Genomic DNA, 14,552 nt, shown 5'->3' on the forward strand with positions numbered 1-14,552 from the left:
AAACGCTTTTAGTCATTTAAGAGACCGTTTAACCAATGTACCCTTACATTTCAAGATAAAACATGATTTCCTCTAAATATTAGTGACACAGGTGCCTGGAGATGTTGTACAGACTACAAGAATGTATCAGGAAATTGCGAACGTGCGTATTTATTATAAAAAAGTTATCATATAATTATGCCAACAAGGCTTGAAGGCATTTTTTCTTTGTTTTTTCTGTCTGCTAGATATTTATATGTTGATTTTAGACATATCTCTAAACAATAAAATAAAAAAAATACTTGTATATTTCTGTACAATAAATAGAATTTTAACAATTTGAACAAACAGGACCTATGATTTCCTATAACTGATTCGGTTGAATATGGACATGAATTTATTTAAAGTTATCGGGAAAAAATAATGATTCAAACAAATACTATACTCGTAGATATGGAAGTAAATATGAGGAATGTTTAATGAAAGATGTTCAACCAATTTTCCTTTATCTTAGCATTGGATTTGAATAAGTTTAGCACAAAGTTGTTAGGAAATAGTCTGAATTTTAAAATATTTATTCTCTATTTTATATTTGGATATTTCTACGTTACTTCTAATAGTAACACATCGAAATGCATATTCAAAAGTAGGAGACGTAAAGGAAACTGTTAATAGTTTGTCAAGCAATATGAAAATAATATAAAAATTGCTTTAAGGTATTTAATGCACAAAAGAGGGATATTTGCTATTTTCAGAATATACGGTTTTAGTTAAATAATACTCAAAAAAAAAAAGAAAAAAAAAGAAAAGAAAGAAAAGAAAAGAAAAAATTAAAATATAAAAAGAACAAACAAAATAAATTTTATGATTTTAATGGTCATTAAATTTGAAATCAGTGTTAAATGAATTATTTCCTCTTTAAAAGTCCGTGAAAAAATTATTTCTAAAAAAAATTTAAATATCAAATTAAAAAAAAAAAAAAAAAAAAAAAAAAAAAAAAAAAAAAAAACAACTGGATCTCTTCACCAAATGTTTTTTTTTTTTTTCAAATTTTGAATTCTTTGTTTCTTATTAATGAAAATGAAATTTTGCCCATAGGCTTTTATTTTAAACTATCATGTTCATCGCTATATTTTTTAAAATAATTTTGAAAAAAGGCTGGGTAAAGCGTCTTCCTTAACTTTGATCTATGAAATATTCACGATTTTTTCTTGATTTGACTATTATGAATTGTTTTGCTATTTACGCATCAGATACTTAAATCATTGTTTTATTGTACACTTACATTGTTGATTGTTAAAATGACAATCTTGTTTGTTAAAAGCACATGCAGTTTTTATCTATTTCCGGCCATTTCCGTTTCAGTTTATCATGCTTGCAGACTTTTAGAAAGTATAGAAAACCATATTTATTCTGTGTTGTTAATCAAAATGTTAGCTTTAGATATTCAGAATAATAAATGTCTTTGAAAAAAACTTAATACATATATCAAAATTCAAACCTCCTACCAATACACGTATGTAAATATTTAAATACTTTACTTGATGTAAAAAAAAATATGAAAAGGTCATAATTGTGTAAACTGTGATTATTCTCTCAATATTATGAAAATAACAGAATCGAATGAATGGTGTAATCTCAAAGCAACTCTAACAAGTCACAATTTAGAGCATATTTATTTTATTTTAGATATTTAGATATAGATATTTAGATATATCGACGACGTATTGTCAACTAACAATTGTTATTTCTATTCTTATGTCGATACGATATATCCCGGTGAGCTTGAGATAAAAGATACTACAGAGTCTGACACATTTGTTTCATATTTGGATATTTTACTAGAAAAAGACGTTAATGGTTATCTAACAACCAAGCTTTATGATAAACGTGATGACTTTAACTTTTCAATCGTCAACTTCCCTTACTTATGCAGCAATATACCTTCATCACCTGCATACGGGGTTTATATCTCTCAGTTGATTCGATACGCAAGAGCATGCTCTACGTATGTACAATTTCTCAAACGAGGTAAATTATTGACAAACAAGTTGATGAAATAAGAATATCAGCAGTCTCGTTTAGAGTCATCATTTCGTAAATTCTATGGTCGATATAATGACCTTGTCAGCAAATACAATTTATCATTGAGTCAAATGCTGACTGAAGTTTTTCATACTAATTGTTAGACCATTATTTACACACTGAATTGTCGACGGATTTTCCCGTTATATCCCGATCTTGACAAGGAGCACACGGCTGGTGTGACCGGTCGGCAGGGGATGCTCACTCCTCCATGGCACCTGATCCCACCTCTGATGTTTTAGAGTTTGCTCTGCACCTATTTTGTAATGTTTAATGGACTTCTGAGCTTGAATACTGTTCGTTATCTCCATATACTTCATTAATATCCATTATATTTAAACAGCATATTTTGGGTCATTTGGAGTAGAGTGCACAAATCTTTGTTTGGAGGGATTCTATGGCCGTGGTTGTAGGAGCCCCTGCTCCTGTGCAAGTAACGAGCACTGCGACAGGGTCTATGGATGCCTTCGTAAGAATTATGTCTGTTAAGTGATGCAAAATTTGCTTTGACTTGAACTATACTTTTAAATATTATATTATATATTAAATATATAGATATTTATATTCGTATTTCTCAAAATTTCAAATTATATTTACTCTATTCCATTGACAAGTTCAATCGCTCAGCATCAATACTGTTTTTTTTTTATTGAATATCATACCGTGTTTAGTTCTTCCAAATTATCCCTCTTACTTTACAGATAAAACCATTTGCAGAAATAAGTAAGTATGGTTTCACATTTAAGCTAAGCTTTCCTATTTCGTCAGAATAATTAAAAAATCGAATTGTGAAGATTGTTCACTATTTACTCATATACATGCTCATGTGTGTAAAAAATGATATATCTTCGATCATCGTAATACAAAGTACAAATACAAAGTAATACAAAGTTTATTGCTAAAGTTATATAATTATTTACCACGGATCAGAATCTATGAAAGAAAAAAAACAGTATTTTATTTTCATTAGTCATAACTTGATCTGAATCACTATCGTGCGAAATAATAAACTGCGTTTATTTCTTTATTACATTTCTTTCTTTATGGATGTGTTTAAGCTACATCCAACATTTTTCATGTTTTTTTTTAAAAAGCTTGTTACTCGATCAGTCGGTCAGCAAAAGCAAGAAACTGTTAACGCTAACTCTCGATTCCCGAATACGTTTAACATCATGTACAAATGATTCAACATTCGAATCAACGAAATTTGCTATCAAAGATTTTTTAATGCAAAGTACACTTAATATGTAATTGATTAGATAAGTTCATACCAGTGTCAATTAAGTATCAGCTCTTAATTAACACTTTTTGATACGGAGACATAGAGTTTTGTCCATTCAAATAAGACTTGAAACCGACACTTGGTATTAAAATACTATTTGATATGGATGAAGACCATTTAATCTGTCAGTCTGTTTAACTTATGTAAAATTAACTAAATCTAATTCATTTAGTGAACTGTTTTAGTTGTTTAACATTTGAAATAAATTGCACTAAATGACAACTCTTTTTGATGAAGGGATGGTGAGTTTTAGATTTCAAAACTTTTTGACGAGATTTATTTTAGGCATTAAAATTTCATAAATCCACTAAAATAATTATTATTTTTAGAAAAATTGAATACCTTATCTTCAATTTATCAAAGATAGATAGACTAAATGATTAATCAAACACTTTGTTGTTTAAGAATTATTCAAAAGAATCGTCACAGAAAATTAAAAGGCGATATGCGAACTATCTTTTCTTCCCTTTTCATTAATAAGAGGTGATAAAAGAATTAGACAGACTACATGAACAATATGATTTGGTTTCAGCAGACAAGGCTTGTAAAAATATCATCTTTGTTTGTAAGGCTTTACTATAGCTGCATTTTAGAAGAATTTGCTTTTAATTCTACATCTGGAAATCTAACTTATACCTATGGCTCACCTTCTAAGGAAGAAATTCTTCAAAATCATATTTCGGAGTTTAAAACTTTTAACATTCCTTTCAACCAAGGTGAGTTCTTTCTACTCTACTTATAATTGATTCCTAAACTTCATTAAAAATCCTTACATACAAAGATGTAGCAGGTTCTATAATACTCTACTAAGACCCTATCTTTACTCCTTACAAAAATAGTTACTGCTGTTATGGAGGACCTTCAGACGTACTGTGCTACAACATATTTTAGAATGAAATATGTTGAGATAACGAACAGTATTCGAGCTCAAAAGTCAATTAAACATTACAACATCAGAGTAGAGCTAACACGGACCTCCAAAACTTCGGAGGCGGGATCAGGCGTCATGGAGGAGTGAGTTTCCCCTGCCGACCAGTCACATCCGCCCTATGCTCCTTGTCATGATCGGGAAATAACGTAAAAATCCGTCGACAATTCAGTGTGTAAATAATGACCTACCAAATAGTAAGAAAAAAGACAGTCAGCATTTCACTCAATGATAAATTGTATTTGCAGACAAGGTCATTGTATCGACCAGAGAACTTACGAAATGATGATTTTAAGCGAGACTGTTGATATTCTTGTTTCATCAACTTGTTTGTCAATAACGTACCTCCTTTTAGAAATTGTCATACGTAGAGCATGCTCTTGCGTATCGAATCAACTGAGAGATATAGACCCCGTATGCAGATGATAAGGGTATATTTTATCATAAAGCTTGGTTGTTAGATTTCCATTAACTTCTTTTTCTAATTAAATATCCAAATATGAAGCAGATGTGTCAGACTCTGTAGTATCTTTTATCTCCAGCTCACCGGGATATATCGTGTTGACATAAGTTTGGAAATAACCATTTATAATCAATAGAAGTGGTGTAAATTAGAAATGGATTCCCTAAAATTCCTAACGAACTTTCCAAAGAACTTTCAGAAAATTTAAAATCACATTTTTTCCCTAAGTCAATAACATCAATACGTACGTTTTCTACACTTTAAACAACCATTCCTCACGATAAATTTAAAATAAGCTTTTTGATATCAGAGACAACTGCTTCCGCAATAAAAATGGAACTTGGAAATGTGCGTATCTTGTTATTGGTCATTAAAAAAATTACTTTGTAAAAAATCAATCTGATTTTAAAAACATGTACTCTGAAGTTGATATTAAAAGAATGCTGGATTTCCTCATTGGCAACAGTCGGAGACCAACAAACTGCAGTAATTGAAGTAAGTTGGGAGAATGTGACAAAAACTTCTACATGAGAAGAAGAGAACACTTTTTGTGGCCTTCAACTCAACATTAAAATATATCGACGATGTTTTATCAATTAACAATACTTATTTCCATTCATAGTGAAGTCGATATATCACAGTGAACTTGAGTTAAAGACACAACAGAGCCTCATGTATTTCATATTTGGAAACTTTACTGACTGGAGACAAAAAGAACCAACTAACAACAAAGATGCATGAAATATGAAGAAAACGAACAGTATTCAAGATCAAAGTCCATTTAGACATTTCAAATTGGGAGCAGAGCAAACACGGACCTCAACTGCGCGACATAAACCCCACATGCAGGTGATAAGGGTATATTGCTGCATAAGTAAGGGAAGTTGACGATTGAAAAATTGAAGTTATCATGTTTATCATAAAGCTTTGATGTTAGGTTACCATTAAAGTCTTTTTCTAGTAAAATATCCAAATATGAAACAAATGGTTAGTCTCTGTAGTATCTTTTATTTCAAGCTCACTTGGATATATCGAGTCGACATATGAATAGGATTAACTTTTGTTAATTGATAAATTGAATAGATTCTGTTTCATATGAATACAAAATAGGATTGCTAACAAAGGAGCGCAATGAGTATTCCAACAGATTGTTGAAAGACCTGATCCAAAAATAACATAAATTGTCAATCGGAAACCCAAGCATCTTTTTAATATGAACTTCAGAGTACTATTGTGTACAATCAAATTATTTTTGACAAAATAATTTTACAAATGACCAATGGCAAGGTAAGTATATTTACGTGTTCCATTTTTATTGAAAAAGCAGCTGTCTATGATGTCGAAAAGTCTGGACTTTAATTTATCGTGGGGAATGGTTGTATTAAACGTTGAAAAGTCGTACGGTTTGATTTCATTGATTTAACAAAATTTTGTTTTCTGAAGTTTCTCCTTCACTGCTGTTAATATTTTAGTGAAGAGTAAAGAAAGAGGCTTGGTAGAAAAATTACTGGAACCGGCTATGTATCTTTGTAAAGATTTTTATGAAGTTTCGGAATCCAGAATAGGTATGGTAGTTCAAATTCATTTTGATTGTTAAGAATATTAAACATATTTAAAACAGACATATGGTTTTGAAGAATTTCCTCCTTAGAAAAAGAGCTTTGGGTAAAAGTCATATTGCTGCATAAGTAAGGGAAGTTGACGATTGAAAAGTTAAAGTCATCACTTTTATACAATACAATTCAAATAACGAGCCTTATAAACAAAGGCAATGTTGTTAACTGCTTTGTCAAGTAAATACTGATCGTGTAATCTACTTAAGTCTTGTTTCACTTCTGCATTGTCGAAGACAAAAGGATAGGTGCTTTTCATATTGCCCCCCAATCGCTTAATGCACGATTTCAACATCCATCTGATACATTTAATCCGTTGTGACAAAGTGTCAAGGTCTTATTTTTCATATTTAACCCATCGTAATGCGTAAACTTCTACTGAATTCATAATATTTTTGAAATTATAACGCAAGTTGAAAGGGTTCTCTAAACTTTTCCCTCTTATAATAAGTGATTTAAGGTCCTCATTATTAACTATATCTACGTCACCAGCAAGACTATAGTTGTAGGGTAAAGAAGAACATGTACACGTTGAAAGATTAAGTTTCAGATGCTTGATATCTAGGCACTAAAGAGTTTTTTTTATAATTAGAAATGTTGGAAGCGATTGTCGATGTATATTTGTAAGAAATACAAGGCGTGGACTTCAACTTGAAATATTGTGGAATACAAGACTGGACCTTTTTGTGATTAAGAATTACCTGTATTAACTGCGTCAATTCCTTTGTTAGTATATTGAAGTTTAAGGAACAATCTTGTTATTTGAGCGATATTTTCTTCCACGAAACATGGCGGTTTAAAGAGCTTATGATTTGCAATATCCATTATCACAGGAATCCAAATATGGACTTTCCTTGTCTTTTACAAATAGACTATTCAAAACTTCCAAAGGGACAGAGTAAAGTTTTGAGCGGATGTGATGAAGGCCTAACTATGTATTAACATAAGGTAGTAGTGAATCAAAGAAGACATCGTGTATAATAGGTTTATTGTAAGACCGATGTTCATAACTACGCTTAAGTCTCCGTGTACTGTTAAAAATCCCACAACAAACCACCACAAACGAAATGACTTCGGATTTTCCATCGTCAAGTTTCTTAATTTATGTAGTAATAATCTGCTATCACCTGCATACAATGTTTACGTCTCTCAATTTACTGTAAATATGTATTGTGTTTAGTGAACAAGTTAAGTAGATAATTTGTTTCTTAATGCTTTTATCAATGTGTATATGTGCAAGACATTTTAGGGTTGTACTTGAGTAAGTGGAAGCTGCTTTCCGCCAAAGACCCTAAAATATACAGCTAAGGGTTATACGTTTACAGTATTCGATACTCAACAGCATGCCCTGAGTACCATCATTTTTTTTAATCGAAGCAGGCTTCTGACAGATGATATGACAGGGGTTTCAATAACCTGTTTTAGCAAGAAATTCGTAAATTCTATGGTTGATATAATGACCTTGTAAGCACATATAACTATGGGTTGAATTTTGACTTACATATTTCATGCCAAATGTTAGGCATTTGTTTTCACACTGAATTTGACTACGGAATATTCTGTCTACCTGATCAAGACATAGACAGGTCAATAGTGGATGCTTATTCCTCTTAGGCACCTGAATTTCCGGGGATGGGTGTTTTATGTCCATTTTTTTTTAATTGTTTTTAGATTTCTTTGAGATCAATCACTGATTGTTATCTTCACCTTGAAAATTCTCCAATATTTCTTTTAGTTTTACCGAAAAGATTGAATTATGTGCAAATGATGATAAAAATATAAGGAATGAAAATAACTCGTGTATACGTAAGTATACAATTTTCAATTCTTAAATTTGCAACAGGCTCTCTCTCTCTCTCTCTCTCTCTCTCTCTCTCTCTCTCCTTCAACAGACAAATTTTATCTTATTTATCACAATGGAGGTGAAGATAATTTAGAATCAATTCATACAAAAAAAAAAAAAAAAAAAAAAAAAAAAAAAAAAGTGTTCTCGCTCAATTTCTTTCAAAAAACCTTAAATCTTTTACAGTTTTCCATCAGACATGTTTTATTTTTAATACGCTATTATATTATGTTAGCGAAACGTCATTGTTTTCTTATGTCTTCTTATGTCTAAAAGTATTTGCGACGTTTAAATAAAGCACGCAATCCTTGATTAATATGTTATATTATTGATGATGCAGCATAATCTTATTATTTAGAAATTGCCATGGTATGATAGTTTGCAACACATTCCTCTCTAGTTTGTCCAAAGAATGGAACTATTTTCATGAAACATGGAGGAGAATACATGATTTAAAAAAAAAAAAACTCAAGCAATGCGGAGATAATTGGAATAACTAAATATAAAAAAAAATAAGCATTTAATCGGGTTTTATTATATTTGCAAATCGATTTAAAATTATTGTAATCTGTAGCAAAAAGTGCCAATTTTGTAATTGTTAACGTAACAAAGTATATAATTACATGAATCTCTCTACGGTTAAAGGTAGCACAATGAACATAGATACTTTTACTTCGTAGAACAAAATGACTGTCTATCACTGAATTAACAGATTTCACTTTTCCCTTCAATACATAATGAAGTTCATCTCTTCTGCATCTCTGTAGCACCAATTTCGGCAAAATAAATAACAATGCATGTAATCATATCTGCAAAGAGTGACAAAATATTGCATTTTACTTTGAAGAACATTATTTATTTTAGCCTCGCATTTTCCAACATAAAGAAAGTTCTTAATTTATTTATACATCCTTTACTTTTAATTACATTTAAATAAATATTTATACAGACGACCACAGTCTTTAATTAATGTTTCATTTTATACTGCTAAAGATGTGTTTTGTTGCTTGTAGTTTGATATTGTAGAAATGGTAAGCATTGACGTTGAATCCTATTGTGACGTCATCAATGTCGTAAACATTGCAATGTATATGTCGTCACAATGCCTTTAGAACGTCGGAATACATGCACAAGGCTTTAGTAGGGCATTGACCGGATTAAGCTTTGGTTTATTAGGTTACCTTTATTAGGTCGATGCAGGGGTTAGTTGCAGGATAAAAGGAATTCACATTGCTGGTAGAGGAAATTATCAAATGAGTCTTAGAAAACTAGCAATGTAATAGGCATATAAATGTAAAAGTAATGCAATAAAAGAGTATATAGTAAACTACTAAGTGAAGGTTTCAACGGTTTGATGAATTATTTATCCTTATTCTCGTCTTCGTATTAGATTGTCTGTATAAAGTTGGTAAAAAAAAAAAAAAAAAAAAAAAAAAAAAAAAAAAAAAAGAGAGAGAGAGAAAATTTTCCCCGGCCACATACATTAAGATTTTCACTTGTATTGATCTTTCTGTATTCAGGTTAGTTTATATGTTGTTTTTGTATTCGGATACTCGTTCCTGTTTCTCCTATATAGAACTGTTCACATCCAACACATGTAATGCAGTAAATTACGTTTTTAGAAACACGTATCATATCTGCTTTGATGGTAAAATCTTTTTTCCCGAATTTAAAGTTACTTCCAATTTCATGTAGTGACAGGTTCCACAACGGAGATCGGAACATTTTTTTTGGCTTGAATTCTATTGTTGAAATAGAGATTTGCACAATATCCTTCAGAGATTTTTGGGTTGCCTTTTATTGTTGATTAATTCATATTTTTCATAAACTTTTGACAAATTTTCTCGTCGGATTGTAAGACGTTATTAAGGTGACGCACAGTTAGAGTAATATTTCTGTTCATTGCATTGTGCGTATTTACAAGAGGTAATATCTTTACATTTGAGTTTTCTTCTTTGAAGGATTTAAAAGGCTTTTCCTGTCCAGTTGTACTGCCTTTTTCGATTTCGTCCTCAATAATTCCTATTGGATAACATAATTCAAGAGGGTATTTTTTAATTCACGAAAACGTTCATCTCCTATTATTTTTTCGCTAACTATAGTACAGATTATTCTCGCTAAGAATCGAACGTTTTGTACGGCATGGATGGCAGGAACTAAAATGGAGGTATTGATGAGCATCTGTTGGCTTGTAGTAAATATCCGTCGATAAATGTTTTATGTTTTATCATAAGGACGTCTAAAGATGGAATACTATAAGAAATTTCGTCTAGTGTAAAATTGATGTTTAGATCCAGATCGTTCATGATGTTTAAAAAAAACTCTTATATCCGCTTCGCAGTTATTCCAAGAAAAACAACAGTCATCTAGGCATATTTTCCCATTGTTTCTTTTATGTTCTGTTGTCTGTTGATCAAAGTATTGCATTGATTTCATACATCTTCTCCTCTAGGTATCCTAGGGTGAGAGTTGCATAAGTAGGGACCACCTTGGTTCCCATGGCTGTTTCTTTTGGTTATTCATAATGTTTATCGTCCAAAGAGAATGTATTATTTTTCAAAAATATATTACTGGCCTCTAAAATAAATTATTTGCTATCACAGCAATTAATTTTTTGTGGATAATATAACAGTTGATTTGAATTTCTTCCAAACATATTTTGTTTTGCGACTGAAGGACCTTCAGAAAAGTCTGCTATTGCATGGTTAATGAAAATATTATGAAAAAATTGCTAATATTGAAACCGAAAAGTAAAAATTGGCATTCTTTTTTGTCACATATTTGGGAATATACAAATATATAAATATTTTTATATAAATTAACAATCGTACTTTAAATTTACACTTAAAAAGAAAGAGCGGAAAGTTTTCAAAGATACCAGATCGTTTTAACAGCAGCTGGATCCATCTCACTCACCTCGGTAGTCTGGATTATGCTGTTTTTCACGTGCAAGTGGTACGTTCAGTTAATTTTACATATGTCATCAATAGGAAAGAATATTATTTGAAATATAAGTATTTAAAATTTAGTGTATAGGTTTTGTCATAAAATTTGTTAGTTCTATATCTTGAACGTTAGTCTTGATATTAAGCATAGCAAATAAAAAACAATTGCAATATTTAGGTACAGAAAACGAAGCTTGTACAGAAAGACAATCAGGGGCGCCAGAGGTAAAATATTATGATAATAAGCATAATAAAGAGAAGAGAAGATATTTTATATATATATATATATATATATATATATATATATATATATATATATATATATATATATATATATATGTGCTTTATATATATATATATATAAAGCACATTTTACAACAACTCTTAAACTAACATAACTACCCTAAGTGAAGAAATGTTAATACAGAAAGCACAAAGAAATTCACTTTTATAAGGATACCCACTTCCGCCCCAGCCCGGGGTTGAACTCTCGACCTACGGAATCTGTCTCCTAGCAGTACAGGAACAGCGCGCTAGACCGCTCGGCTATCTAGGCAAGTCAAAAATCTCGCGGCACTGTCCTACATTACACGGTCATTGAGAATGGAAGTGAGATACAGTTATTTGGACATTAGTTTTATTAGAGGATCGTTACCAATACACGTTGTAATGAAATTAATTCTTATTTATAAAGCACATTTTGCAACAACTCTTAAACTAACATAACTGCCCTAAGTGAAGAAATATTAATATAGAAAGCACAAAGAAATTCACTTTTATAAGGATATATATAAGTATTAATATTTCTTCACGTAGGGCAGTTATGCTAGTTTAAGAGTGGGTATCCTTATAAAAGTGAATTTCTTTGTTGTGCTTTCTATATATATATATATATATATATATATATATATATATATATATATATTTATATATATATATATATATATATGGTAGAATAATTAAGAGATGTGTTAATCTTCTATGCAAATTTCAGATTTTCATATTTTGCTTATAATTTGCAAAACAATGTACTTTCATGTTCACTTGAAAAATAAATCTAACAGTTGTAGATTTTATAGACTTTTTAATCACTTTATTTAAGAATCGTAGAAGATATATCAGTAATTGCTTATTTATAGATGAAGTACCTCTATCAGAGCTTTCATCAGGAGATGACCATAGAAATGATAGAAGTGAGTCAGAAAATGCCTTGCGACAAAGTCGGTTACCAAGACAATATGAAAATGTACTCTATAATAGGTACTCAGATAACTACAATCACATATGTTTCCGTAACAGATCGAGTGTTCCTTTGAGAAATGTTTTGGATAGTAACTACGGTAAGATAAAGTTTGATGTATCGCATACGTATGAAAAAGAATCACATTCAGGGGAAAGTAGCAATGGTTGCATTGATGTCAGTGAAAAGTTTTATTCCGGGGAATTAGATATTACTCAAAGAAACAAATGTACCGTAGATAAAAAAACACACAGTTCCCGTGAACATCAAAGAGATACTATATGTACACAGAAAAAACCTGTTTCTGATTTGCAACTGTGCAGTATGAATGACTTTTATTTTAATACCGGGAATAGTCAAAAGGGGAAAAGTGTTTCACTTAATTTCGAAGAGGTTGACGAGGTATATGGATTCAGCAGAAAAGATGTGCAGAGCTTAATTGGATTTACTTGTGAAAAATCAAAATTATACCGAAATAATAGTGTTTGTTGAAATTATTTCACTAAATGTATGGTCGTCACTTTAAAGAAAATCAAGCAACATGGAATATTGCAAGATAGAAAAATGTACACAACCTAAAATCCATTGAACGCTCCCTCAAATCAGAGAGTTATGATAAAATGTATAGATGACTGTTGTAGCGTTGTTATTTTGAGTTTATTTAGTTGTATATCAGTCATATTTGTTTATGTTACAATAGACTTCTGTTGTTCTGTTGCCATTTAAAATATGTCCTATATAGATGTATGATATAAAAAGGAATTCGAAAATTCATACACAGGTTATTAAAAACCAACAACAAAGGAACATCAAAATTAGATTAATTAATTAAATTAGATTCGATTAAGACATGCCATCTTTAACATTAAAAATAATAAAATGCCTACCAATCAAATTTTGACGTTGTTAGATTCAGTACTGTAGTCATTAAAGTGATATTCTGCATCTTTCTTTTTTTTTTTTTTTTTTTTTTTTTACACTTTTGCCCTAACAAGTATGCTTTCAACTGTATTTGGGTGTTTGTGTAGCTTTTCAATTTGCTTCAAAACCTTTGAGCAGGTTTTGAGGAAATGTAATTAGTTTATTCGGAAGATGATGGAAAGATTGATTAGATTGCCAAAAACAAAATCGTGTGTGTATGTGTATTTGTGAAATTACATAACATCGAGTTCTAGTTAAAAAATTTTTTTGCTTATATTTGAAGCTATAAGAGTTAACAAATAACTCTGAGTATACTTTAGACAATAATACTTTAGACAATTAACGTCTGCTGCATTCTGTAAGTCTTGGTAAAACTCATAAGTCTTCCAGAGCTTCATTAGCTTTTTTGACATGTTATGCCATTATTCTCATACTGATTTGTCTACTCCGTTTACTAGATCAAGATAGAGGTCTTGTGATTGGTAGACAGGGGATATTTTCTCTTACATGGCATATGATTACAACTTGATTGATATTTTCTTAGGGTTTGGTGTAGGCACTTTCAATTTGAAATGTTTAATTTATGTCGCATACAGTTGAAAGCAGTATTTTCTACAGAAACTTTATTTCCCTTTGTTACCATTCTCGAATCTTATCTGTTGTTTTCAACCCATATTGAGTGCAAATATATTTCACATTCTTTGCAACTTATATTCAGTGAGTTGCACAAAACTTGTATACATAAATTTATTTACAAATTATTAAACAGTAAATGAGAGAAATATGGTTATATTTGATTTACAAAACATAAATATTGCGAGTCATATATCTTACCTGAGGTATATTGTAAAGTTATGTTGTATTGTAATATTGAACATTATATTTTGAGATGGTCCCCAAATGCTATTTGACTTAAATTAACTTTTCTTGTTTTATAGTTGTAAATTACGGGAAACTTGCATTATACAATACTATGTTATGCTCAGGTACTTATTTTTAGAGTTTAATGTGTGTAATTTTATTTATAACTAGATTATTGTAATGTCATATCTTACGTATTAGCTACATGTATGTTGAAACTCGAACTGAGATGTCACACGTTTCATTTCATGGAGATCATTAAATATTTTAATTGACACACTTACTGATTCATTCCCAGGCTATATGATGCATTTTTTGTATTGTTTGGGTAAATGCATTGTCTAAATTCCATTATTTAGTACACTCTTTGAAAGAAGTTGTCAGCTACTATT

General features: G+C 30.5%; 1 protein-coding gene across 1 annotated transcript; it reads left to right on the top strand.

The window, feature by feature from the left end:
- The first annotated feature begins 11,093 nt into the window (after window positions 1-11,093).
- On the top strand, window positions 11,094-12,870 carry LOC133191618 (uncharacterized). Its single transcript, XM_061327364.1, has 3 exons — window positions 11,094-11,148; window positions 11,317-11,363; window positions 12,278-12,870. Exons 1-3 carry the CDS (start codon window positions 11,126-11,128, stop codon window positions 12,868-12,870), a joined length of 663 nt encoding a protein of 220 aa, XP_061183348.1. The 5' UTR covers window positions 11,094-11,125.
- Window positions 12,871-14,552: the final 1,682 nt, after the last annotated feature.

The sequence above is a fragment of the Saccostrea echinata genome, unplaced genomic scaffold (genome assembly GCF_033153115.1).
Source record: "Saccostrea echinata isolate AGI-Se365-2 ecotype Australia unplaced genomic scaffold, CSIRO_AGI_Sech_v1 ptg000023l, whole genome shotgun sequence".
Lineage (NCBI taxonomy): Eukaryota > Metazoa > Mollusca > Bivalvia > Ostreida > Ostreidae > Saccostrea > Saccostrea echinata.